Source organism: Siniperca chuatsi, linkage group LG5 (assembly GCF_020085105.1).
Source record: "Siniperca chuatsi isolate FFG_IHB_CAS linkage group LG5, ASM2008510v1, whole genome shotgun sequence".
In the NCBI taxonomy this organism is placed as follows: Eukaryota; Metazoa; Chordata; class Actinopteri; order Centrarchiformes; family Sinipercidae; genus Siniperca; species Siniperca chuatsi.
The window spans coordinates 22406215-22433374 of NC_058046.1; the positions used below are offsets into that span (position 1 = coordinate 22406215).

The window sequence follows — 27160 nt, forward strand, 5'->3', positions numbered from 1 at the left end:
CACAATATGAAATGTGTTGAGCACAAAGATGGCAAAATATGCCATCCACACTTGTGACACATTTCAGTCTTAGCTTTAAACATATCTGTGTGAACTGCATATTAAACCGCTCTGTTGTAAAGTTCACTTGTGTGATTTCTGAGCAGTTAAAACATTTAGTTTTGCATTCCAGTGGCTTCCCAGTATATCCACAGGTGTTACCATTTGTCTCATATGATTTGGTAATTTTTTCATCTGTTTCCTGTCCAGGCAGTACCATTGGCTGAGTGTAAGGACAGCGTGGTTGGCGGAGTGTTGAAGGTGTTACTCCACTCTCTCACCTGCAACCAGAGTACCACTTTCCTCTCTCACACCTTCAGCACACTCAGAGCACTTGTTGTCAAGGTACTTTCATTATGATGTGTGTGTGTGTGGTTGCACTTTGTGAAGATTCAGGAGGAAGTATGTGGGTGGATGTGTATACACAAACGCTATCTGTGTCTAAATTAAATGTTCTTATTTACTTGTGGGGTGGCAAACTGCTGATGCAAGCCTGCATTATTTGTGTATATATGCGCACGCGTGTGTGTCTGGTTTCAATTGTATCTGTGTGTGTGTTTGTGTGCAGTTTGGGGACCTGTTGTTTGAGGAGGAGGCAGAGCAGTGTGCGGACCTGTGCCAGAAGGTGCTTCAGTACTGCAGCAGCCCTGTCGATGAGAACAGGAGCCAGGCCTGTGCCACTCTCTACCTCATCATGAGATACAGCTACAGCAATGCCAGTGTAAGCACACACACAAAAACATCACACACAAAAGATGATCCTGTATATATGTTCCAGTGGGTTTTAAGGATGCACACACACAGAAACACCCACGCAAAGCAAATGTCAGGCATGTGTTACCTTTCTGTCAGATAAAACCTTATCTAATATCTAAGCTTGCAGAAGAAATTGCATTTATGTTGGACCAAATTAAATTGAAGTGCACATGAGAGTTCGGAATGTGTTCTCATGAACACACATAGAAGTGGGGAGTCACACACATCTTACCCTATCTTCTCCACTTTTCCCCTCCTGCTCGGCTTTAATGTCTTTTCCATGTCTATTTTGAGCATGCCGCAGAAAGTATCTGCTGAAGGATGTGTCTCTGAGTAGAGAGCAGAGAGATATATCATTGTCTGCCTCCCCATGTTCGTACCCCTCTTTAACTAATGACAGCCAGACCTCTATGTGTGTGTGTGTGTATGTGTGTGTGTTTCAGTACATACTGTATGTGTGACAGTGTTAAGTATATGTGCCTCAAGGGCAGGGAGAGAGAGAATGTGAAAGGGGCAGAAAGGAGGAAATCACGATAGAGATAGAGCCAGAGGTGAAGCAATGATGGAGGGAAATAAAAAGGACAAGATTGAGAAGAGACAGATCTGAAGGAAGGGAGGTTTAGGATAGAGTATGTTCTTTCATTTTCTCCGCTAGTTCAGTAACTGCTGTTGCAGTCGATATTTCCTGTGTTTACAGTCTCTACACTTTAATGAAAGTCAGACACCAGCCTTTGGAGCACGCACACACACACACACACACACACACACACACACACACACAATATCTCCAGTTTAAAGAAAGTATTTCCCATCTGTGTGTCCCAGTGTATGTTTGTTTACGTGGTGTATACAGAGGGAGCTGTGATCAGAATTATGTAACGTATGACTCATTCATACAGAACTTACTCTCTGCCTCTTCCTTTGTTTATGTTTTCATCTCTTCATCCGCCCTCGTCTTGCTCTCCGTCTGTCACACACACTTTTTTCCTCTCTCCATCATTTACTTTCATTTTAGATTGTGGTAATAAAAAGAGAAAATACCAGGGTTTTTTCTTCTCCCTGAAATGGAACAAATCTCTAAAAACAGATACCTGTGGTTAAAAACCTGTCCAGTTATGGAAGGTTGGAAAGAAAGCTAGAGGAAAAGGGGCAGATGAGAAAGAAAGGAGAGAGAAAGACAAGGACGGTTATGTGTTGACTTAAGCTATCATTTAGGCTACTTTTGAGCGGACAAACACACACACACACACACACACACACACACTGAGTTAGAGGGCAGTGATGGGTGGTTAGGCTCTGGCTCCATGCTCAGTTGAACAGAATGGGGCCGTAGAGATGATCCATGGGTGATTATGTCTCTGCTAATGGGAGATCATTTCCCGCTTAGCTGGTCATGCTGGAGATAGATGGGACTTCACACATACACGAGCACACTCTCTCTCACACATACACACAGTCCTCGCTGCAGAGGACGGAGGGGTGTTTGTCAGGCCTGTTATCTTGGACAGGTAATGTGAAGGATGGAGAGACAAGGAAAGGGAGGGGACAAGGGACAAAACTTGAGGAGAGAAAATAGCAAAAACAGCTTACCAATTTTGCTTATTATCCTTTTTCAATAGTATAATAACATATCTGTTGCAGTGCTCTTATTCTGTGTGCTGTCAAATGGTGATAAAATGGCACAAGCCGTTGTGCCAAGTGTTTCCAAGGACACCGTACTGCATGACTTGAAAAAGATTTGAAAAGTTTTCATTGCATGTTAGAGGATCCTCTATAAATCCAACAATTGCATGCACACAAAAAAGTACAGTGTGTAAGCATTTAGATTTTCAATTTATGTTAATTTTATTTTACTAGTTTATTTAGATTTTTTATTGTAGGGACCTACAATAGGGGGTCAGTAGGGAACTTGAAGGCCAGGTAAAAAAAAATTAAAATAGGATGGTTGAATTACCAAAAAAAGAGTCTAAATTTTCATACCGTAAATATCAATTAAACTAAATCCCCAAATGCTATTACCAAAAAGAAATGTTCCATACAGTGAAGTATGCAGATGTTTGTCTATTTTATATGCATACAGATACTGGCATAAAAGCTTTGACACTCATCACACAAACATAACTTTCCTACTATTCCTATACATCATTGCAGCTGTTTTTATTCCATATATAATAGTAGCTTTGATTTAGATTTATTGATGTTTTTGAAGTGTTCTGGTACCCTACTGTTAAATTATCCCTAGAATAGAGCATGTTTTTTGACAAAGTAGTTCATTAATTAGAATGATTAGTTCTGCCCGATATTTATTAATATTAGGATAAGACAACAACTAATGAGGAGTAGTAGTAGTAGTAGTAGAAGGAAAAACAATAGTAATATTTGTATGCCTTAATTGTTGCCTACACCAGTGATATATTCAAGGCAATGAGAATGAAAAGTAAATTGTATAATGTATATTATGGGACATTTTTAAAAACTATCATGACATTTGAAGCTCATGAGGTACTTTGGAACTGACAAACAAACATAATGGCCTGTCTCTAATAAAGAGCCTCTTTTGTTGAAGTAAATACGCGCCCTGGCCATTATTGGAAGTTTTATGGTAACTAAGCAATTTGGAGGCTAAATGTAGTCAAACAGGGCCAGAAGAAGGAATGTTCACATTCCTGCAAGCTGCATCCGTCTGTTATATGTTAGTGTGCCTTGTCTAGCCATTGAATATATTACATTTTTTTCTTTAGCTTGCAGGGAATGCTTCAAAAGGAAGAAAAAAGTTTGAATTTCGGAGTCTGTGGAAATCCATAGTCACCTGAAATTCAGCCTTTCTGTGCTACAGTTTCACATCAGAAATGTGCATTTTGTCTTATTGTCTGATAAACACTGCAAAATGTTAAACACTGACATTCACTGCGGGCCCCTCTGTTTTCGTCAGAACTTCTCAAGAGTGAAGATGCAGGTCACCATGTCTCTGGCCTCGCTGGTGGGCAAGTCATCAGACTTCCAGGAGGAATACTTACGACGCTCACTCCGCACCATCCTGGCCTACGCAGAGGAGGACACTGAGATGCAGAACACTCAGCTGCCCTCACAGGTATGAAATAATGCACACAATCACACACACACAACTACTATATTACATTGCTGATACTGATCATATTGTAGCCTCATGCCTGCCTCTTGTGTTTGTCTGTATTTTGCAGGTGGATGAGCTTCTAAGAAACCTTAATAGTATTTTGTCAGACACAGTGAAGATGAGGGAGTTCCAGGAAGATCCCGAGATGCTCATGGACCTCATGTACAGGTGAGAAACACAGAAGCATCTTTTCCATAAAAGGCTGTCTCCTCGTCTTTCTCCGTCTTCAGTGTCTATCTCTTAATATGTCACTCTCTCTCTCTCTCTCTCTCTCTCTCTCTCTCTCTCTCTCTCTCTCTCTCTCTCTCTCTCTCTCATCACCCTGTGGCTTCCCTCTGTGTTGTGCTGCTGGTTCCTATTTCTCTGTGGTCAGGGCTGTTTTGTCTCTATTTGGTGCCCTCACTATGGTAACCATGTGGTAGCAGTTTAGTCTTCTGTTTTGGCTTTGTGTATATGCAAATGCAAACTGTGTGTGTGTGTGTGTGTATATGGGTGTGAGCGAGAACACGAAGGGGAAACACTGAGACATACATGTGCTGTATGTTGATTTAGGCATTTTACCTCAACATGGCATAATGTCATTTATCATGCACCTTTCTGTTTGGGTTTTGGTCCCAGGCACCTGGTGAGTGTTTGACTGCTGCACAGACTGACCCGTTAGCTTTACACACTTAGCTAGACTCACCCCGACATTTACCTCCAAGCTCCCAAACACACAGGTCATTGATGCACAAGACATTTGGTCTCCAGATGCTTGAATTCATTTGTAAGCATAGTATAGTGACTCACCTGCTTTATAAATACATTTATTCAGAGTGTTTTAGATTTATTCCCATGCTGTTAGGCTAATGATTATTCATGCATTCCATGAACAGGAAAACATTTTCCATATTTTTTGTTGCCCATAAAAACACTAAGCGACCCAAATACTTTCCTCGCTGCCACGCTCACTCTCATGCACACATTTTGTTTTTAGATATTTACTCTCTATATGTAGACATATACAGTATATATTCCTATACTGTGGGAATAAACTGTAGTGGGTGGCATCATGGTTTAAGGAGCACAATACACAACCATTATAAATGCTGAAAGGGGCTGAAAAAAACATAAAACTTAACCTGTGATATTTTAAGAACTTCTTAACTTAAGAGCTTCCACTCAGCTTTTTGACTCGTTTAAAGTTTAAATGAAGTCTGTAGCTGACTGCTTCAATTTGTGGTTAAGAATATTGCTGACCTTTTTTGTGTTGTCTATACAGCATGTTTTACTTCTGATTATTGATATACATTTATCTATGTTTTATTCACATTACAAATGCATTAAGCTTTCTTGGTAGTTTGTCTATTTGTCTTTTTCTCTGGGCCTATGCCAGAATATATCGACATAAATGTAGTCACCAAATACATCTCAACTGCAGCACAACACTAACAAACTTGAAAATGCCTGTATTTGCATCTTTACTGCTTTTGTGCAATTTGACAGTTTTGTATGTTGTATTTATTGTCTTAAAACTGTTTCTATGCTGCCTTCTTGGCCAAGTCTCTCTTCAAAAAGAGATGTTAATCTCAATAAGACTTTTACCTGGTTAACTAAAGGAAAGAAAATAAGAGAAAAAAAACAACAATACCATCCTTCTTCTGCCCTCCTCAGGATAGCGAAGGGCTACCAGACGTCTCCTGACCTCCGTCTGACCTGGCTGCAGAACATGGCAGAGAAGCACAACAACAGGAAGTGTTACACTGAGTCGGCTATGTGTCTGGTCCACGCTGCTGCCTTGGTGGCCGAGTATCTCAGCATGCTGGAGGATCACAAGTACCTGCCCGTTGGCAGCGTCACCTTCCAGGTAGTGAACACAAATACTGATATACACACCAAACTAGTACGGAACAAATAATAAACACATGTTCAGACTGAAAAGGAACCATTACAGCCACACAAATAAACATTCATCATTTGTTGTTGTGACTGTTGGTTGTTTTGTTGAACAGAGGCAAAATCTCTCCTGCACAAGACACCACATCACACATCTCACCATGGATTATTTCCAAATTTGGTTGTGTGTGTCCAGAGGGGGGAGCTGTACACTTATAACGTCAACATATAAATATGGTCCCCTGGTAGCACTGCTTAACACAACGTCTTTGAAGTTGGGGGGGTGCAAATGTGCTCCTGCGGGGACATGTGAACAGACTGTTCCCCTGAACTGAAAATAAACAGTTATAGTTTTAACTATGATGATGCTATTATCGATGAGCTGTGTCACACACAGGGCCTCTGAGGCGCTTTGGTACAGGACACTCTGACCTGCAGCAGTCAGCAGGTCATTGATTGGATAGTCATCAGATTAGTTCCATTTCCTACAGTAGGACATCTCCTTTTAAAGTCAGCCATGTGATTGATTATTTGATTAAGAAGGCTAATTGATTGATTAGCTGGCTGATTTTCTCCACAGAATATCTCCCCCAACGTGCTGGAGGAGTCGGCGGTGTCGGATGACATCCTGTCCCCAGACGAGGACGGGGTGTGTTCGGGACGCTACTTCACTGAGAGCGGCCTGGTGGGATTGCTTGAGCAGGCTGCTGAGCTCTTCAGCAATGTGAGACACTGAAGCTGCACTGATATTTATGATATTTATGTTTAGTGTTAACATAGAAACCTGTAGCTGTATCCCAAATCCATACTACATACTAATTCTTATCAAGTTTTGAGTATGTATTGTGTTCACACTGGAAAAGTGAAATAAAAAAAAGTACTCAAAAAAGATTTATGAGTGGGCTGCTGATGGAAACTATTCTTCCATAATGTAAGGAAATGGAGGAGTTTCTAAAACTAATTGTAGATGGCTCCAGGAACATATCAGAAAACACATATATCTACTGAAGTTTAGCAAAACATTTTGTTTTCTCTTTATAAGTTTATTTGGCCGTGTCATTCTGAAGTCACAGTTGAGTTGCCTTTGCACTGTGCATGTATTGCATCATTTCCTGCTAGTATAATACAGTATGTTGATTTCTTATCTACTAACTGCAAAAAATAACAGTATACTATAAAGATTAGTATATAGTATACTGTATAGAATTAGCAATATAAGAGGAGATTTATTTTTGTGAAGATTTATTTTGTAGATCACCTTATTTTAGTAAATAATTTACATAATTTAATGAATGCTAACTACATACATATAAATAAATTCATATTCTATTCCTTATTTTAGATAGATTACAAGCAATGTAGTTCCTAAGTAATTGTTTAGATTGGCAGAGGCATACGCCTGTATCATATTCGTTGTCTGACCTTAAATTAGTTTTAATGCAGTAACTATCAAGTTAATAGTTAACTCTAAGTGGAGTCCATGTAGTATGGAATTGGAGTATGTTAACAATAGATATTAGGGCGGTCATGCCATAGAACATTTAGTTTTATATTTTTTATGTTAAATGCAAATATTTCCTCTTTATGTACTGTTATGTGGTCATGCTAACCTGCAGTGATGGCTGTCTCATCAGGGTGGTCTCTACGAGGCAGTGAATGAGGTCTACAAGATCATCATACCGATCCTGGAGGCTCACAGAGATTTCAGAAAACTGGCATCCACTCATGACAAACTACATAGAGCCTTTGATAACATCATTCAGAAGGTAATCACTATATGGCACTGTACGGGCTGCTTCATTTATTCAGTTAAGGTTAAAGTAGAAATAAGAAAGACAGTAAGATACTGTAGTACATCATGTAGAAAGATCTTTTGCAGAATGGAAAAGCAATTTAAAAAACAAAATGTCCTTATTCAGTATTTCTTAAATTCATAGAATCTGTTCCTTTTAAAATGACTGGATAACTAAGTTCCTTGAAAAAGACAATTAGCAGTATTTTTTTGCCCAAATGGTATACAGGCGTATCAAATTCTTAAACTAAACTCTTCAAAGTGCTCTTCACAATAAATAACCCCATAAAAGGCTATTAACATAATGAGAAGGAATATGTTACTGATGTCATATTGATTAGGGACTAATATAAAATCTTCTCTTTGTTTCCCTCCAGGGCCATAAGAGGATGTTTGGAACCTATTTCCGGGTGGGTTTTTATGGGGCCAAGTTTGGTGACCTGGACGAACGGGAATTCATTTACAAGGAGCCAGGGATCACACATCTGCCTGAGATATCACACAGGCTGGAGGTAAGGGAATGGAAAGTGTGTGTGTGTGCACACTAATACGCATGTTGTGAATTAATGTGTGATTGAGGTGGAGTGAAAAGGGAAAATGGTGCCTGGCTGGACTGTTAGAATCTGATAATGACTGAGAGACTTTGAGTGAACAGAATGACCGAGGGCAAGACTCACAATCATCCATCTGTTTTTAGTGAGTTTTTAGAGAGCTTGGAATACTTGGAATTCATTTACATGCTTAAAAGGAGAAATAATGTCATGAAGAGGAATACAATGTCAGCCTCATTCTTGAATCAAATAACTCAACGAATCAGTTGCTAAATGAAATTCAAGTTATTTCAGGCTTTCAAGGGTTCTTTTAACATTGTATTCTAAGATGAATAGCCTTGAATGGCAATTAAATCTGTTGATTTGCATAAAAATCATGATAGACTGTATTATGAACAATATTGTATACTAACTACACAATTTCCCTCACTCCTAGAACTTCTACAGTCAGTGTTTTGGAGAGGAAACATTGGTGATGATCAAGGACTCTACACCAGTGGACAGAAAACAACTCAACCCCAGCAAAGTAGGTGACTGTAATGTCACACCACTGATTGCTGCTACATGTCTGTCTGTACTGTAATTAAAAATTATGGTTGGTTAAATTTAATCTTTGCATGCAGTGTTATGTTACCAAAGACATTTGATAAATAAGAACATTTTTAGTTTTCAGTTTAACCATTATAGTTTAACTAGTGTAACCATTATAAATGCTCATCATCTGATATACAGGTATAGTGTAATTTACTGTATTTCCCAATGTAGACATCATATGTATAGAACATGCAAATTTAGATTTATGCAAAAAGAAAAAGACTTTGTGCCAAGACTTTGAAAGCATGACATAACTTGAATTTCAATTGGTGTCTGTTAAATTGCATATCTTGAAAAACTGCCAGCAAAAAGTAAACCACCACTCCTCTCCAGGCATATATCCAGATCACTTATGTGGAGCCCCTCTTTGATGACTATGAGATGAAAGACCGGCTTACAAACTTTGAGAAGAACTTCAACCTGCGGCGCTTCATGTACACCACGCCCTTCACCAAGAGCGGGCGGCCACGGGGTGAACTCAACGAGCAGTACAAGAGGAAGACCATCCTCACCACCATGCATGCCTTCCCCTACGTCAAGACTCGCATCAACGTCATCCAGAAAGAGGAGGTAAGTGCCAAATTCATGGTGTAGAACATCCAGCAACTTTTAAGATTTCATATTTGTTGCTTGATGATTGCAGCAGTGAATTGTACAATATTGCCTCTCTTTTGTTTCCAGTTTGACCTGACTCCTATTGAGGTGGCCATAGAGGACATGCAGAAGAAGACTAGAGAGCTAGCAGTTGCCACACATAGAGAACAGCCTGATGCTAAGATGTTACAGATGCTGCTACAAGGCTCTGTGGGAGCAACTGTTAACCAGGTACGAGCATTGCATGAATGAAGGCACTGCTTCTATTTTACACTACTGTCTGCTCCTGTTATAGCTGAAATGATCACTTACTTCATGCTTAACCAAATGATGGCTGTTCTCCCAAAATGATTGCTCTTTGTATCATACATAGTCCCTTTGTCCCCATGAGTGTTCCTTCTTAATGTGCAGGGGAAAATAAACCGGAATAATTTACCTCTATTTATATTATCACATTTTTTTTCCATTGTAGTCACAGAGTGCAGGTGGGAGACATGACAGTGATCACACATCAAAGCCTTCACCCCATCCATAACCCTAATCCTTCCTTTGGTTTTCCCCTGATTTAGTTAAAACGTCAATTCATGTCCCCTCTTCCTTTCATGTCTCTGCTGCATGGCATGCTGAACCGGAGGTCTCTTTGATCTGATAGCTTCCAGGTCCTGCCAGCGTGGTGAATGTTGGAGTAATGATGAAGCTAGCTACAGCGTCTCCGCTCCCTCCCCCTATGCTTTATCTTCCAGCGTCTAATCTGACGGGTCCCTTGCTCCGACCCGATGGTTGTATACATAACGCTAATGCTCAGCAGCTCCGTAAAAATATAACTCTTGACTGTAATCAGCACAGGAGGCTGGGTTTCTGTGTGTGGATCCGCAGCTCAGACCAAGAACTGAGGCCCAGGCCCAATGCGTTTATGATGCTAATCAGAGCTGTTTAACTGTGCCTGTCGTGATGCAGGCGCTGTGCAAGCGTGCTGTGGTTTTATGATGAATATAAGTTAGGATAACAAGATCTCTGGGCAAATGGGAGCCAAATGGTGGGTGTATGTAGGGTTAGTGGTGACATTAGCCATGCAGGAGGCTAATCATGGCTCCTTCTCTGATCTGATATCTTCCTCATGTTCTAGTTCAGCATCTCGGCCCTCAGCTACATTAGGCATTCAGTTAGGAAGTCATTTTCCCTAGTCTGAATGAGGGGCATTCTTATCCCTCCTTTGTTCATACGCTCTCAAATGCTTCCTCTCTTACCTCCTCTCTTTCCTTCCTCCTCTCTGTTTTTGCTTTCTCTTTCTTTGTCTTTCTAACTCTGTCTCTTTGTTTTTGTCCCTTTCCTCCTGTCTCCGCCCCCCGTTGTAGGGCCCTTTGGAGGTGGCCCAGGTCTTTCTGAATGAGATCCCAGCGGACCCGAAGCTCTTCCGTCACCACAATAAGCTGCGCCTGTGTTTCAAAGAGTTTATAATGAGGTAAGTTACGATCAAAGAAACACCACCCAGTGACAACACACTGCACCAAAGTAATGCAAAAATGAGGAAAAACACCACAAAAATCCCCAAATACAAGAACTTTCATGGTGAGCCATAAACCTAAAGGGGTTCGCCAACTATTTTACTTGAATTTGCATTTTTGCTCCTCTTTGTTGTTACCAGTGGCTAGCACTGGCTCAGTAGGTGGACGTATAGAACAGTACTTGAAAGAGATTTCTGAGTACTGAAAATTCTGTATCTTTGGGAGACTTGACTTAGAAGGAGTGAAAGTCTACTCCAGGAGGCTCTATGTATACACCATTACTGGTGTCAGTGTAGGAAGATAAAAGAGCACCGTAGAGAACTGTGACTGATGGAGACCGATATCCTGCTGTTTAAGCACAGTGTCAGTCAAGATGCAGTGATGGAAGTGATAATATCCACCCAATTGCATACCAGATGACAGTTAAAGAAACCAAACAGGTACAGTAAGAGGAATGTGAAATATTAACCAATTGTGACAAGTGATATATTTTTTCATTTCGCTTATGACAGTGGAAGATATTTTTCCTCATAATATAACTAAGCACTTCTTCTTCTGGAATTGCAAAGGTTTATTGTTCCCAAGGGTTTCATTATATTTTGAATATTCAGAACATAATTTAAACCACACTACCCACAGCAATGTGTCTGAGGATATGCTGATGTTGTGCAGGAGACACTGGTGTGTGTGTGTGTGTGTGTGTGTGTGTGTGTGTTTGTATGTGTGTGCTTGTATGTGTGTGCTTTCATGATGTGGGCATGTGCCATTTGCCTCCAAAAGGTGGTTTTCATTTTCTAACCCTCATGTCACATTCTAGTTGCCTTGATTGCCACAAGCAGGTTGGAAAATATTTACTGTAATTTCTGAAGGGTTTATTTTCTATGCTAAATCCAGGCAAGTTGGCACTGGACCCTTTGTATGCCGATCATCTTTCTTGACAGTGGCATTCTAAAAAACATCCACTCAAGAAAACACTGTTTTCTAAGTTGGGCATCTTTTTCCCCACTGAATTAAAAGCAAAGAAAAAAAAACAGTGTTATAACTGCAGCAACCAAGAAGAACCATTAAGAAAATCCCCTACCTCTCTTTTTCAAAAGTCAGTACATGTGTTAATCTAACGTGTGTATTGATGACATTTCAAAAACATATTGTCGTTGAGATTAAGGTTTGTTGAGATGAATGTTTGGAGGGGTTGTTTGCTTGATTGCCAGGTGCCTCAGCCTGTCACAACCTGTGGTTTTGCTGCTGTCTAGTCCTGCCTCCCCTCCAGTAACTGACAAAGATGACTGTAGGTTTTTTATTTTAAATTCAGCTAAGAAAAGCTGTGAGTGATGTTGCAAATACAGGGAGAACCATGCACATTTTTTAGTGAAGAGAACATTCTTATTTAGTCAAATGAAGATACTTAGATATTGTAGATACAGAAGAATTCATTTAAAAAAATTTAAATCAAGCAGTCAGATAGAGAGCTACATATCAGTAGTTTGATTTTATTGCTTGGAAAATCCTTTACTTGTGCGAACTGTCCTTAATACAGATGGCCCTGAGTATTTACTGTATACTGTTACACGACATTGCAGTTTCCATATTACCCTCATTAAAAGCTAAGAGATAAACTCAGACATGTGTTAGCAATCATCCTAGTCTCGCTGATTTCCTGCAGACTGCTCTGTATGTTGGCCATTATAGATGTCATGATAGAGTACTGCAGGGAGACCCCATACCTGTCCTCTGCTCTTAGTTCAGCTCAGATCTTGTGGTGCTCTCCTTTACCATAAGGCATTTTCCCTTTTCCAGCACATAAATTAAAATTGGACTTTTATTTGTTAGTCATTTGTGATTTGGAGTTTTACCTCTGTTGCTTCTTAAACTGTGTTTCGAAATCAGCCTTGTGGGTCATTTACAGTTTAGCTCACTCTTCTAAACAAGGTACTTGGAAAGATCTAATAGACATATAGGAGTTCCTTACATTGTTAACTCATTTAGAGTTCTGGCATGCAAAGGAGTCCAATTTATGTCAAGTAGTTACAGGAAAATGTTAGCATGAAACAGTTTGGCTTGAGGATAGAGAGGGGATTACTGCAAGATTGGTTTGCATAGAATCATTGTTGAAGCTGTTCTTAAGTTTGAAGTTATTGCATTAAAAAGGTCAGGGAGTACATTCAACTTTTTTTTCATCTCATGCAATGTCATTTTAGAAAATGTATTATAAAACTGATTCCACCCTGTAGGTGTGGTGAGGCAGTTGAGAAGAATAAGCACCTGATCACGTTGGACCAGAAAGAGTACCAGCAGGAGCTGAAGAAGAACTACAATCGCCTGAGAGAGAGCCTGAGGCCCATGCTAGAGAGGAAGATTCCCGAGCTCTACAAACCCATCATCAGGCCTCGGCTGGGGAACAGGTAAACAGACCCACCAAGTCAAATAGGCCAATACTGTTTTGACAAGAGAGACTAAGGTGAAAACCCCCCCACATATCATTGATTTTTTTCATCATTCTGTATGATTGCTGAACCCAAAGGAAAGTGAGAACAAATGGAATTGAGCAGAGAGCCACAGATCTATCCTGTCCGTGTCACCTCTACAAATATTGATAGCTGAACCAGAGCCACAGTACACAGATTGAGCGCTGAACCAATGCCACGATCAAATTGCACTCATGTATTACTAAAGACTGATTGCTCACTAAGTGCTTTTTGATGGACCATGATAATCTTGATACATCTTGTGGCAATATATTTCCACTCAGAGGGATGAGCATGTATTTCAACACATACTGATAAATACACAGATACATCTGCAATAAGCTAATATCGGCCAGTATAATGGCCTGCCGATTTATTGGCCTACTTCTGATAAAAAAACTAAATCCAAGCTGCAATAACCTTAATAACTTACACTAAATCCTCTCATGTATGACCATGTCTAACACCTGGGACTTGTTGAAGCACCACAGTAGGGGGGCTTTTAAATCTGGCATTCCAGGTTGTAAAGTGCAAGTAATTGATCATTGCTCATTTACCTTGCATTTCTACCTGGCCTGACCGTCCCCCCCCCTCCTCATCATACCTTATCTTTTGTTTCTGTCTTTCCCCCTCTTCCCTCACCCACTGTCCTCTCCCTCTCACAGGGATTCCTTCAAACGTCTAAGTTTTCGCAGAGCTCAGGAGGAAAACTCCTGAGAATGCCATGGCTCGTCAGAGAGAGAGAGAGCGCTGCGGAGAAAGAGTGGAGGCTGTCACACAACCGAGAGAGGAAAAGAGAAGATAAGATGAAAGAGAAGAAAAACGAGGAAAGGAACTGCTGCTGATACCCTTGTACTCCTCTGTGCTGGAGCAGTACATTGAGTCCACAATGGAGGACTCACAGTTTCTCAACAGTCCAGCAGTGTTTATTAATGTCTGCTGTATGTCCACTTTTATGATTTCATGGTTGTTTGTTACAGGAGGCAAAAGGAGAGTGAGCACATAAAAATCTCAAGCAAAGTGTAGCTTATTGAGCATTTCACTGTAAAATCTTCAGATGCTTTGGCTCTGTTGGTTTCCTTTTTTAGATAACTGCAAGTCCTAATAATGCTGCAAACATTTCCTCTGAGTTGGTAAAGAAGCAGACTAGAGTTCCTCTCTGAGGTCCTTGCTGGCTCAGAGCCCATATGTGTGTCAATAATGCTCGTGTCCTGTGTGTATGTGCATGTAAATGTGTGAGTGGATGTGTGTTTATTTAGATAATGTCTGGAGTAGAAGATTTTGGTGCCGTACTGAAGTCACTTTGTACTCAGTGATGATAAATGATTCTGTTATGTGCTAAAGGGCCTTTGAAATTCCACTCTGGGTGTCTATGCGTGACATGTGGTGTTAGAGCAGCAGGAGTATGGATGGATTTTTGCACTGGAAAAATAGACACAATTTCCTGTGTTAACTCTTAAGGCCATTCTTGTCTTATTATTGTTGGGCATACAGTACCTGGCCACATAGCTAATAGAAGAGTTTAACTTATTAAGAGTTATCTGTTGTAATTTCACAGGAGGCAGATAGACTTATCTGAGGCTCTAAATTACACACGGCTTAGCTCTAAATCCACATTTTGTATATAGTAGAGTTATTACATCAAATAGTTACAAAGATGTTTACAAAAGTATGAAAAACTATTTTGCATTTTATTTTATGGAAATGTATTTTTAGATGAATAATAGCAATAATGATATTAATTGGAAATATTATTCAGTAGGCAGGATTCAGTGACTGAGTGTACTGTAACAACCTGAGTGTATGTTCCAGTCATTTCAGTACCTGTTTGTAAATAGACCACTTCCTACGATACACACAGTGCCAAATTCAATTCATTCCCTATTTACTTAGGAACTGAGATACTTAACTAGAAATGCAATATTTCATTCCACACAGCTGTGCTTTGCAGTGTGAATTATGTTTACTCCATATTTCAGAATACATTCCAGAGGAGAAATATACTACTGCTTTGCAGTATTAAATAGTGACAACCTGAATTTATTTGACATCCATGAAACAGCTCATTTCATTGGTGTTATGTTGCAGCTCATACTGTATTTCAGTAATGTAAATGTGCTCTGCGTTTCCAATGTGGGTATACATTTTTATATACATTATTAATACTCATTTGAATATTTTTCATTCTCTTTCCAGGTACATCTCTTATTTATGAACGTATGAACGGTTGAACGTTTTTAAAATGGCTAAATAAGATGAAAAGGTTATACACCGTGTGTATTAATTGTGAGAATTAAAATGTATACCTATTTTTGAAACATGCAATATATTGCTGAAAGTTGGTGTTATAAGATATTGGTGGTATTCAACCACTGGAGACTGCATTTATATTTCTTTATTGGCTATTTTTATGTTCATACCTGTTGTGTTTTAGTAAATGTGGAATTTTAACTTGTCATGCATACAATGCTGTTGAACCACCTGAATAAAACTTAATATATGCACATTTGTCACCACTGTGTTTAGTGACTGTTTTTAAACTTTTACTTTCAATTGAAATTGAAAATGGCCTTTTTAAAAAGTATATTATTATTATTATATTTATTAATATTAATATTATTACTTTCACTTTCTTACTGACAATTAATAAACTGACAATATCTGAAGACCTAGCTGATTTAATTTTCAAGTAATCAATATGCCATATCATCACTTATAACCCATTTTATCCACATTTTAGGGTTACAGTTTTCTGAAGTAGTAGTATAACTATTTTACTTATGTATTTATTTAATTTAGCTATATTCATTTTATCAGTGATTTTTTTTTAGTACTATAATTACAGTAAGACAATTTATTCGACTTCTTAGTGATGAAAAAATGTATCTGGTAAATATCTACTGAAGGTTTTTTCCGCTTAAATCTTGGTATACACCTTTTATACAGTCTATGGTACACTGAGTATATAAACTACAAAGCGAGTTTAAAAAGCGGGAAGAACCCGGGGAAAACTACAACGTGCTGCTGTCGCGTCAATGTGACGTCATCACTGCACGACGCCGACATGACGGATACAGGTTAGTTGTAGATTTCATTGACAACAAGCGAGTACTTGTCTATTCCCAGCGGTATGTTGACGGTTGTTTTTTGACATGTTGTTAAAGACACCGTTAGCTACAGTGAAGCTGGTGATTTCTGGCGGCTGCTGTTAGTTTTGGATGTTGAGGTTTTTAATGACACATGAGACCAGACTTGTGATGTAAAGTTAGCCCGAACTCTCTCATGTCATAGGTCATACTGTCAGTTAGCTTCACACCAACTTAAAGTTTAAAGCTCAAACGTAAATTCAAGATGACTCGTCTTTTGTGTTGTCTTTTATGAGTCACAACGCGTTACTGAGCTGTCAGATCTTCTCATACGACTTCAATATGTGTATATAAGTGTGACAAGGTGCTTAACCATCACTTAAAGTTTATTAGTATTTCTACTTTTGCTCTGTAGCCTGTAATAAAAAAAAGATGAAGGCTAACCCTTGATGATGGGAACAGTAACGTTGCCTTCTTTCTGGTCTGACTTGCATGCATACATGAAAGGCAAGTTCTTACCCGTTTTGCCTGCAAGGACACTGTATGCGCCCTAACCTGTCACAGTTTAAACTTTCACAAGGATCCTTTAGTAAGTGAATAACCATTATGTATTTAATCTCTATCTTTACTCTGCTAAGCCCATAGCAGTCAATTTGAAAACTCTTGGAGCCACTCTTTTGTTATTCCATTCTATAGTAACAATATGCAAAGATAGAGTGAACATAACCACTAGCCTACAAGTGAGTATGCTTTTATGCTTTAAGAGCATAGTTAGAACCTGAGTGGTCATATAGGTCAGCGATGGATGTTTTCAGCCAACCTCTAACAGTTATGGGAGATATTATGGCTTTTCTGCCTTTTCCTGTTGCTGCAGATATTATCCTCTGTTTTTGTGTGCTCATAATTTAATGAATATATTCCTGCACTGAATAACCTCTGAGGATTTCCTGCTGTAAATGGTAACTGCACCGCTTCATGCCCGAAGCAGGCTAAATGGAAGGACTGTGACAGACAAAAACTCTCATATACAGCAGGAAAGCTTTATTATAGGTTACTGCATACAGTTAGCTGTTCCTGGCACTGAGCTAAGGTGTTTTGCTATTACTGCTTTATTACCTTAGATCAAAATGGGATCATTAAACTGTTTTCCTGTTTGGAAACATTTGTGGAATGTGTGAACATATGGCATTTGACACTTAAGCTCGAGTTTGAGTTGAGCATACATACCCTGAGAGATTTGGCTTCATCACAGTACATTGGCAGAAAACTTCAAATTCACAGGCTAAAGTAAGTACCTCAGCCCACAGGAAGCTATAGATTATCAACAAATAGTTTTGTCTGCAACTTACATAAACACACCTTCAGTCAAATACTCTACGATAAATAAAAAGTTTGTAACTTGAAAGACATATACATTTAAAGACATAAATGAATAAAGCTTTATTTTTGGTCCTGTCCCCTAGGTTTAGCCATCCTCTGCCTAACTTTGACGCCATTTGTGTGACATGGAGCCAGACGGGGATCTAAACCCCGACACAGATGACCTTCCACTCCGAGCCAATACTAACCACATACTTGTCAGACATTATGTGCTGGACCTGACTGTGCATTTTGACAGGAAGGTCATCAGTGGTAGTGTTGTTCTGTTCCTGGAGCCTCGCTCTGAAGTGGGGACTAATGCTGAGGATTACACTGGACCTGGGACTATAGAGGCTGGAAGGAATCAGGATGGGTCCGTGTGTAGTTTTCGGGATGTGGATGTTATGGAGGGTGATACAAAAGGACTTGGGAAGACTATGGCAAGGGTGGAGAAGATGTTTGGTGCTAGAGAAAAAGACAAAGCTGACTTTCAGGCTCCGTCTGAGGTTGGGTCGCAGACTGCAGGGGAAACCGAAAATATTCAGTCTTCACATTCATGGAAAACCACCAGTGACAGTGATTTCACCTTAGTGCTGGACTGTTGTGACCTCGATGTGTCAAAGGTTGAAGAGGTGGACGTCACCTCTGTGTCAGCCACGTCTAGCCTCCTGCAAGAGGTCGCATCTGAGAGGTCAGGGGTCAGTTCAGTGAACCCACAAACAGCCTTTATTCAGAATCTTATCTCCCTGCCCTCTAGCCGATGGAGGCAGAAGCACCAGCTGTTTTTACTGTGTAGCCGTGCCCCTGGTGCTCAGGATGGCAGCTCACTGCATTTTCGTAGAGACCAATGGAGTCTGCAGGTGAGAAAGAAGGGGGTTGTGTCACCTCAGGAGTTCCCTTGTGCTCTCAGGATCTGCTATGAGACGAGACCAACAGGAGGCTCTGTGATGTGGACCAAAGACCAGGACAACAGGTTCGTCTCAGGATGCAAATCTTTCAAACCATTCCATAAAACAGTGCTTTTGCAGTATGATTAGACTCCTTCTTAAAGTTTTTAAAACTGGCAATTGGCAGCACATCTGCTCTGATTTCTGCTACTCGAATTAAAGTGTAATATTCTGAGCTTGCCATGTTGGAATAGAATAATTCTGATTCATTAATTCACAAAAACACGCCTCAGGCTATTATAATCCGTTCTGTGTGTGGATGCTTTACATGTATGTGTGTGTGTACTGTATATTTGGTGGATCCTTTGAGCATTGAAATGAGGGTTGTTTATAGTTTACCATTGTTTACCCTTCCAGGGTGTGTGTTTACACTGCCGGTTCTCCCATCAACAACCGAGCCCTCTTCCCCTGCCAGGAGCCGCCTGTTGCCATGTCAACATGGCAGGCAACAGTACGGGCCCCCAGTGAGTGTGTGGTTTTGATGAGTGGGGAGGAGCAGACTGTACCTACTGAGGACGGGGACACACGTAAGCTGTTATTTCGCAAAACCTTTTGTGACAACCAGTAGAAGTCTATTTTATTAATGTAGCGCAAAATCATGAATTTGCTTTCATTCTATACAGCATATGACACCTTTAGACCCTTGATTAGAAAATGTGGCTTTATGTTAATTGACTATTTGTTCAATAATAAAAGTACATTTTACCTTGGACCTCAAGGTAAATGTGTCAAAGTATTGAAAGTTGCTATTTCTTTTGTAATAAATGTATTTAGGCTTGTTTACTTATTTGGTCTAATATTTCCTGATCTAAATAAGGGAATAACGAAACTTTACTAACTACTGCATTTAGGCAAAGTTCTTGTTTTTTTCTAGCTTGGTTCCAGACCTCTGAAACTCTGTCCGCATCTCAGAGTTTTTCAGCAATTTAAATAAGTATGGTGTTGTGCTCACTGACATCTGTTTCAACCAAACCAGTCAGAGTTTTCTAGGTGGATTAAGAATGACAGTGTCATCTTCCTGGGTCAGAGCCAGAAAAATAACAATAGAGAATTGCTACAAAAAGTGTGGATGAGATTAAGTCAACTGTACAGGTTGTTGTAAATTCACTTACAGAATTAACAACTCTTAAATTGACATATTTCTGTGAGTGATATGAAAGATGTTAACTGCTTAGAGCAACCACTACCGTACAACTGTGTCATCTGAAATGTTGGCATGAGGGATACAGATTGGTTAGGGCAAAAAAAACAAAAAATATCTAAGATGAACACAACATCAGACTATAATAGAATAGTGAAGTAAAACAAAATGGCAATTCAGTCCAGTTCAGTTTCCTTCATGACTCTCTCCATGCTCTCTGTCTGTTATCTAAACTCCTCTCCACTTCTCTACCTTTTGACATTTTCATCCTTTTTCTCTTTGCCATCCTCTACTCTCTGCAGGTTTCTTAATCTGGAATTACTACGTCACTATGCCCATGCCCGCCTCCACCTTCACCTTGGCAGTGGGCCACTGGTGCCAAGTCACAGGAGAAATTCCCCCAGCATTGGAAGAAGGGGTGAGGGACAGGACGGATTGCGACAAGACAGCCAAACTCAGAGCTGGACCTGGGGAACGGGCTGAGGCTCAGCTTGTGTCTGGATTTGGAAGCTCCACCAGTGAAGTAGTAAAGGGCTTTCCACTCCAGACTGGCAGGTATTTTATTATTTTTCCTGTGTCCTTTTCTTCTTGCAAGACCTCCTCCTCTCCAGACTGTTATTAACCCAGGTCTGGCCCTTCGACATTCCATGGTGAAACTTTCCTTTCGCCATACCAAAAAGGGTGTAGGTGAAGTTAGGGTGATGGATAGGGTGCAGCACTCAATCAGCTTTTTACGACAAGTACATTAAAGCTTGCACTATAGTACATTGGGTTCAATGCCCAGTAGAAATTATGTTTGGAGACCAAAAAAAAACTAAAGCTGACATAACTTTTATAGAGGTAGAGGATATAGAGTGCAGGCTTGCTATGGGGCGGGGTAGGGTTGGGCTGGGGTCTCCCTCTCCACTGGCCAGCAGTGCGACAGGTTTGCCAGTGGTTTCCAGTCATCCTCCTCCTCCTCATGGTTTTCCTCCAGCAGCAGCCCAGCTGTAACCTGCTGCACACCCCAGGAATCTCCTGCTACAAGGAAGGCCTTTATTTTCAGCGACTGGCTGGAAGGAAACTTGGAAGTCGCTCGAAACCTTTGGAACAGTTCTGATGCTGAGGATGGAGTTAATGCTGGATATTGGATTTAGAGTGAATGAGATTGCATGTCGGCACCTAGATATTTTTGGGATCACTGTAGTTTGCTTTTGTGACGTATATATTCCATATTTCCACTGCTTTCATTTCCATTCTTAGCACAGAGAGAAAGGACACATTGTGCGATATTTGGTTCACAAACTCAATAACTGTATATTCTTTCAATAAGAAAATTCATTAAATCGTCATTATTAACCTTGGATTAAACTTTTCTTCCCTATTTTAATCTGCTACAGCGGAGACCAGACCACCCGCTCAGACTCTGCATTCTGTTACTCTTCCCTTGAAGATGAGGGGCTCTCTGTAACTGATTATTCAGGCATGGTGGATGACGGCATCTCTTGTTCCCATGGCGACTACCCTTGCAGATTTACTGAGCGGTCAGCTAGGTCCCAGCGGGTGATTCCACACCGTGTGTTTGGCCCTGTCTGCTTGCTGCAGAAGGCCCAGGTGGAGTTTTGACAAAGAGCCACTGAGACTTGAGCTAATTATATTTTATATGATTAGAAGAGACAGCATCAGTTAATGTTTGTGTCATTATGCCAGTGGTTTTCAACTGCAATCTTTTGGCGGGTTAACATTTATAAGTATTAAGTCAAAGGCTTTTGCCCATTCTGTCAGTTCTGACCTGATGAGTGGCGGAACATCTTCAAGAGCAAACAGTAAGTGCAGTTGCCTTAGACTTAGTACTTCTAGATATCCTCTGACCTGGAGCACATAGAACCATCATAGACATACACAAGTATGTGGAAGAGCATATACATTTACTTACAACCTATTGTATATGCTACCCATCCGTATCAATATACAAACATCTTGCAATTGTACAGTCATCTACAGTCGTGTACAGCAACAGAAACTTGTTGCTTTCCTTTTGCAGATGGGAGTCCTCAAGTTGTTGCCTCGATGTTTGGCTGCAGCCCATGCTGTTCTGGGGGCCCACCCCTTTCCTCGCCTGGATGTTCTCATTGTCCCAGCAGGGTTCTCCAGTCTGGGCTTGGCCAGGTAATGACACCTAGGTCTTTGGTAGAATGGTGGAAAATGTAGATTGGGAAAAATACTGGAAAGAGGATAGGGTAAGGAAGTTAGGAAGACAGAAGAAATAAAATTCTGCTATGGATTTTTAAACCTGCAATAATCTTATTTTTTTGACTACCTGGGGGCAACAGAAACAAGCTGTCAACACAACACTGACATATTATCACAATTTTACTCATTTAAAGTAGGTGTGTTCAGGCCAATTTTTTGACATTTACTAGTTGTAAAGAAAGATTTGCCACAACAAAGCTACAGCCAGCACTTTATTTTTCAACTTTATCCTGCTGGTTTTTCAAAAAAACTGTTTGTGTTGCATTATTAATGACCTACTTCACATTTCAAAATCCCCTCACTCTGTCTCAATCTTCTTTGTGGAGATCTTCCAAATTGGAATTCTTTACTGAATTAAAAAGTCCATCCGTGACTCCCTCTAAACTCTGTTCAGACACTTGTCATCCCTCCTTTTTCCGGTTTCAACACTGGCCTGTGGGACTTATCTTTTGACCCGCTAGCGACATGCTAGGTGGTGATGCTTATAAAAGGATGTGTTTCAGTTGTGAGTTTGAGTTTCTTCAGCAAGAAAAGTAACATTAAAATAGTCAAGCAGCACTAGATTGAAACCAGGCGAAATGTAAACATAAAAGTTGGCAGACAAAGGAATCTTCAGCCTCATTACTTGGCCTCTACTTTTCCATACACTGTCCTTGTCTTTCATTGTCCTGTCATTAACCCTCTACTTTTCATTACCTTTTCTATTCCCTCCATTCCTTCATCCCTTTTCCAAAACGCTACTCCTCCCTTCCTTCATCCTGTTTCCAAAACTAACCACCTCTGTCCTCTCTTTTTCCATCCCAAACAGCTCTCTTTCTATAACAAATTCCCACCACATCTCTTAACCTGTTAGCGTTTTTTTTTTTTTTTTTTTTTTTTTTAACATTTTTGCCATGAAGTTGACGCTCAGCCAAGTCAGTCAACTCTACACTGTATGTTCTCCATCCCTTCCTCCAAACATAACATGGTTCTTCCTTCTTCAATTCATTTTTCCTTCCCTTAAAGACCTCCAAACCCTCACCCTCTTGATAGGAGAGGTGGCTAACCCCTTCACTGGGCACAGCTACTGTTGCATTCAGTTCAGGAGGTGGACCCACATTCAAACAATACAAATGGAGATGGTGGACTGAACAAAAGATGACTATTTACTTACTATGAAGGAAGACAGAACCGAGGGTGGCTGAGAAGTTCAGGTAAACGCCCAACAAAAAAAAGAGTAATCCATGAGAAGTCCAATACAAAAATAACAGAAGTCCAACAAAGGTAAATCCACAGGGAGAACACACAGGCACAGGAAAAATGCAGGACTGAGGATTAAACGCAGAACTGGTGGCGACAAATGCAGGGCACATGGTACAGTAACGATCTGGGTGGGTGGAAGACCTCAGGCAGACGGCCCGGGGGCTGGACAGAAGAGCAGAACAGGCCAGGGGGGCGACCAGGAGGTAGGGCTGAAGGGCTAAGCAGGTCCGGGTGATGATCAGATGTTCACACCCCTCTGTAGGCCGGCGGCGTGGCTGGAGATCTGTGCAGGAGACCAGTGATAGGACAGCAGGACTGTAGCACAGGAAGTTCAGGAGGGTCAGAAGGCTTCTGCAGCTCAGGAACTGGTGATAGCAACCGAAACAAGACGTGGCTGCTGCGACCCAACTGGAGCAAGGTGTGGCTGCTGCGACCCAACCGGAGCAAGATGTGGCTGCTGCGATCCAGCAGAGGCAGGAGTGTGCTGCAACTCAGAGAGTTCAGATGGTTGCAGCCCAACCGGAGCAGGAGGTAGTTGCGGCGGCCCAACCGGGACAGGACATGGCTGTCTCTGAGGCGCTGGGCAGCTGAGACTCTGGAGCACAGGGCAGTGGTGAAGACGAGCAGCCGGGCTGTGGAGAGGCATGACTTCGGCGGGAGCCACACTTCCTTCTGGGGATTCCAGAGTGTGCTGCAGCTCTGGGAGCTCAGGAGGCTGTTGCGGCCAAACCAGAACAGGGGATGGTTCCAGAAGATGGCTTCATGACAGGGACAGGCTGAGGTGCAGGCAGAAGGCTAGCAGGCTGGAGTTCAGGCTGGTGGCGAGCAGGCCGGAAACCAAGCCGATGTCTGCAGGGGACCTCCAAAAGCCAGGCGAGTTCCCTCGAACGGCCTGTAGTCAGGGTAGCTAACAGGCAAGGATTCAGGCTGTGGTCCTTGGGCATCAGGGAAGTCCATGATCTACCCAGGAATAGCCTCCCTCAGCCCAGGCATCGCCAACAATTTCCCATGTGCCAGAGATATGATTGCCTTTTTGTGGAAATTGCTTTCCTTACTCCACATGTCCTGGAAGCAAATCCGGTCACGAATAACCTCGCTCTTCCTCAGAATAGTCTGCTGGGTCCATGATTGGCAGACCATCCCTGTCTACAACAATGATCTGAAACCTGAACAAGGGAAGGACACAGACTTAATACACTCAGGCAGGGGAGACAGCGAGACACAGGTGGAACCAATTAGGCCAAGCAAACTAATCACAAGCAGGAAGTAAAACTACACAATACACATGAGTGAGAACTTTTACCAAAATAAAACAGGAAATAACAGAACACAAACCCAAAACCATGACAGCTTCACTGACTGAGTCAGTCAATAGTCTTCTCTGTGTGTGTGTATATACAGTATATATATATGTGTGTGTGTATATTTCAGGTGGTCAGCTCTCTGCTCCACGCTAGACCTGTGTGTATTCATGTATGTATATTTGTGTGCAGTTTTAGTGGAGTTCTGGAAGCAGATTGGTGGGGGCCACAGGATGACAGATTCACTGTCCTACGCACTATAGATAATTCTCCTCTATGTATTTCTTTGTTCCCTCTTCACCCTCACTGTGTCCCCCTCTTTAGCTTCTTTCCTCTCCACTCCCTTTCCATATATATCCCCCTTTTATTACCTTTCTCTCCCGTTTTCTTTTGTCCTCCTATCCTGAAAATCAGTAGTGCCCTGCTTCTGTCACTACTTCTTCACCCTTCAGTGTCTCTTCTTTTTCTCTTTTCATCTCCTGACTTTCTGTTTCTCTCTTTGCCCCCATAATATCCCTGAATCTTCAAGCCCCCTGTGTTAGCTGTCCTTCTCTGTCCACTCCATTTCTCTGTACAGTCGATTACTTTTCCGTCTGGCCTCTAGCGTTCTACAATAGTGATAGTTTCTCTGGAAATCTTGTTTTATACTTTTTCTGCAATATAGTACTTTCAGCTGGCATATGGTGTGCCTGTAGATATGACTGAATGCCAGCTGGTAGCCATATGAATGAAGTTAAAATTGTAAATTGAAGCAAAATAAAGACCATCAACGACTGGCCCTTTTTCAAATTGTGTTGATAAAGTAAACTGATTAGGGTGGTCAGTGAACGTTATCCCAGTGTCTGCGGTCTGCAACCACAGTCTCTCTTTCTCTCTGTCTGCCTTTTTCGTCTCCTTCAGCGGCCTCCCTGGAGGAAAGTGCCCCAGACAGGATATGAGCTCATACCTGAATATGTATTCTGTGTGAACTGCTGACGTTATATAGCCAAGAGTGGTCTCAATCAGAGATATTTTGAAGGACAGAGGGCGACAAGAGGGTTGCAGTCTGGTCCTAGTTCTCAACTTTGCATACTTATTTTGACTACTTCACCCAAAATACAGAGTGCTCTTTGATCTACGGAAAATCTTTCCCCTCATCTTGTGAAAATGTGTCTCCCTGCTGTATTTATTTTGAAAGGACATCAAGTGGTAACACAGAGGCTGTTCTGCTGTGGCCTGACGGATGTTTTCTTTCCCTTATGAGGATAGCTCCCAGGCACTTATCCCTCTTGCCCTGGCTGCTTAGACTCCAGTTAGGTGCAGATGACAGAAAAGAGATTTAGGGCCTTCATTAAGCTTCAGACAACACCTGCACTGACTCCCTATAAAGCTCTGCATGGGTCTCAACCCAATGTCAACTCCCTGTATCCTCTCCTCAGTGTGGGTGGTTCGGTCCTGCATGCCTCTGCACTCACCACAGAATTGTGCCATAGGAAGGCGGGGAGGTTAACCAAAATGGAAGCGTAGATTGAGATGGAGATGAGAGAGAGACGAAGAGGCTAAAGGTGGGGTTCACGACAGGCCAGCGGACCCCCAGGATGTGGGAGAGGATGTGCGGATTATTCCCAGCAACAAAAGCCATTAGCCCCTGGAAGGACTTCAGAGACTGGCGCTATTTAATCTAGAGATTGGGAGGTATGTGGGCCCCAGTGCTTGGGAACAAGCCAAGCACAGTTTTTGTGCAGTGCCCCAGTGGAAACAGCAGGAGTGGAGGAGCTATGGGACAGGGAGCTGTGGCAAGGATGCATGAAGCTGTTGTGGTGTGATACAGAGAAGGGAGGGCATAGTCGAAACAGGGGAGGATTCACAGTGGCGTGAAGTTTTTATACTGAGATACGGAGAGGGAGGGCAGGAAACCGAAGATTAAGGAGTCAAGTAAGGGCAGGTCTGCATTCAAGGGCTGTGCCGCGTACACTGTGCACCCACAGGGCTTTCTGATTCTCACACACACACACGAATACGGTACTAGGCTTACGCAAATGTAGCTCCCAGGGGATGAAGCCTGTCAGCAGTTCATAGGATTTCACATAACCAATTTTATTTTATTTTATGTAACAATGACAACATCAATCTGTTATATTTTAACATAATCCTTATGTTCTCCTTTGGCTCCAAGAGATCATTAGCAGTCTAGTCAGTGTTATCAACAGATGCATATTAGCCTGCAACAGGCATACTGTCTATGCCAAACAATATCTTCTCTTTCATTTTGTCTGTCTGTACACTTGCAAATTGACCTACTGTTTCTTTCTGTTCCTATGGCAAACCAGGCTAAGAGAGTGAAATGTAGAAGCACTGGTGTGTGTCCTCTGCCCATGCTCTTCGAAAAACCTTTAAGACATCAAGTAGCCTATAAGGGAGAGAAAGAAAAATACAGTATGGTTAAACATTAATAGAGGAGGATGGATGAAGGATGAAGAAGTGTCTGAGATAAGAGGAAACAAAACACAGTATGAAAGAGTTGCCATCAGTGAACAGAGTTTGGGAATCTCTTAAAGTGACTTCTGTT

The 27160-nt window shown here is 41.3% G+C and overlaps 2 protein-coding genes across 9 annotated transcripts in view; both read left to right on the forward strand.

Moving 5' to 3' along the window:
* Positions 1 to 15817, forward strand: part of dock8 (dedicator of cytokinesis 8) — a 55932-nt gene extending 40115 nt beyond the window's left edge. For all 3 annotated transcript variants that reach the window (XM_044195459.1, XM_044195458.1, XM_044195460.1), the window contains 14 exons: positions 250 to 384; positions 608 to 760; positions 3728 to 3886; positions 3996 to 4096; positions 5582 to 5774; positions 6384 to 6527; positions 7438 to 7569; positions 7973 to 8107; positions 8583 to 8672; positions 9074 to 9310; positions 9422 to 9565; positions 10690 to 10796; positions 13071 to 13241; positions 13970 to 15817. In XM_044195459.1, the coding sequence (XP_044051394.1) occupies positions 250 to 384; positions 608 to 760; positions 3728 to 3886; positions 3996 to 4096; positions 5582 to 5774; positions 6384 to 6527; positions 7438 to 7569; positions 7973 to 8107; positions 8583 to 8672; positions 9074 to 9310; positions 9422 to 9565; positions 10690 to 10796; positions 13071 to 13241; positions 13970 to 14021 (1953 nt within the window). In that variant the 3' untranslated portion in view covers positions 14022 to 15817. The remainder of the gene's footprint in view (positions 1 to 249; positions 385 to 607; positions 761 to 3727; positions 3887 to 3995; positions 4097 to 5581; positions 5775 to 6383; positions 6528 to 7437; positions 7570 to 7972; positions 8108 to 8582; positions 8673 to 9073; positions 9311 to 9421; positions 9566 to 10689; positions 10797 to 13070; positions 13242 to 13969) is intronic.
* Positions 15818 to 16305: 488 nt separating this feature from the next.
* The window catches only part of LOC122876054 (aminopeptidase O (putative)), a 75992-nt gene continuing 65137 nt past the window's right edge, over positions 16306 to 27160 (forward strand). For 4 of the 6 annotated variants that reach the window (XR_006377987.1, XM_044195909.1, XM_044195910.1 and 1 more), the window contains exons 1-5: positions 17854 to 18722; positions 19054 to 19223; positions 20140 to 20392; positions 21217 to 21430; positions 21861 to 21985. Coding sequence is in view for 5 of the 6 variants with exons in the window: in XM_044195909.1 (XP_044051844.1) it covers positions 17896 to 18722; positions 19054 to 19223; positions 20140 to 20392; positions 21217 to 21430; positions 21861 to 21985 (1589 nt within the window). In the remaining variant the exon portion in view is untranslated. Of the gene's footprint in view, positions 16382 to 17853; positions 18723 to 19053; positions 19224 to 20139; positions 20393 to 21216; positions 21431 to 21860; positions 21986 to 27160 lie in introns of those variants that run through there. The other 2 variants (XM_044195907.1, XM_044195912.1) reach the window with 2 other exon arrangements.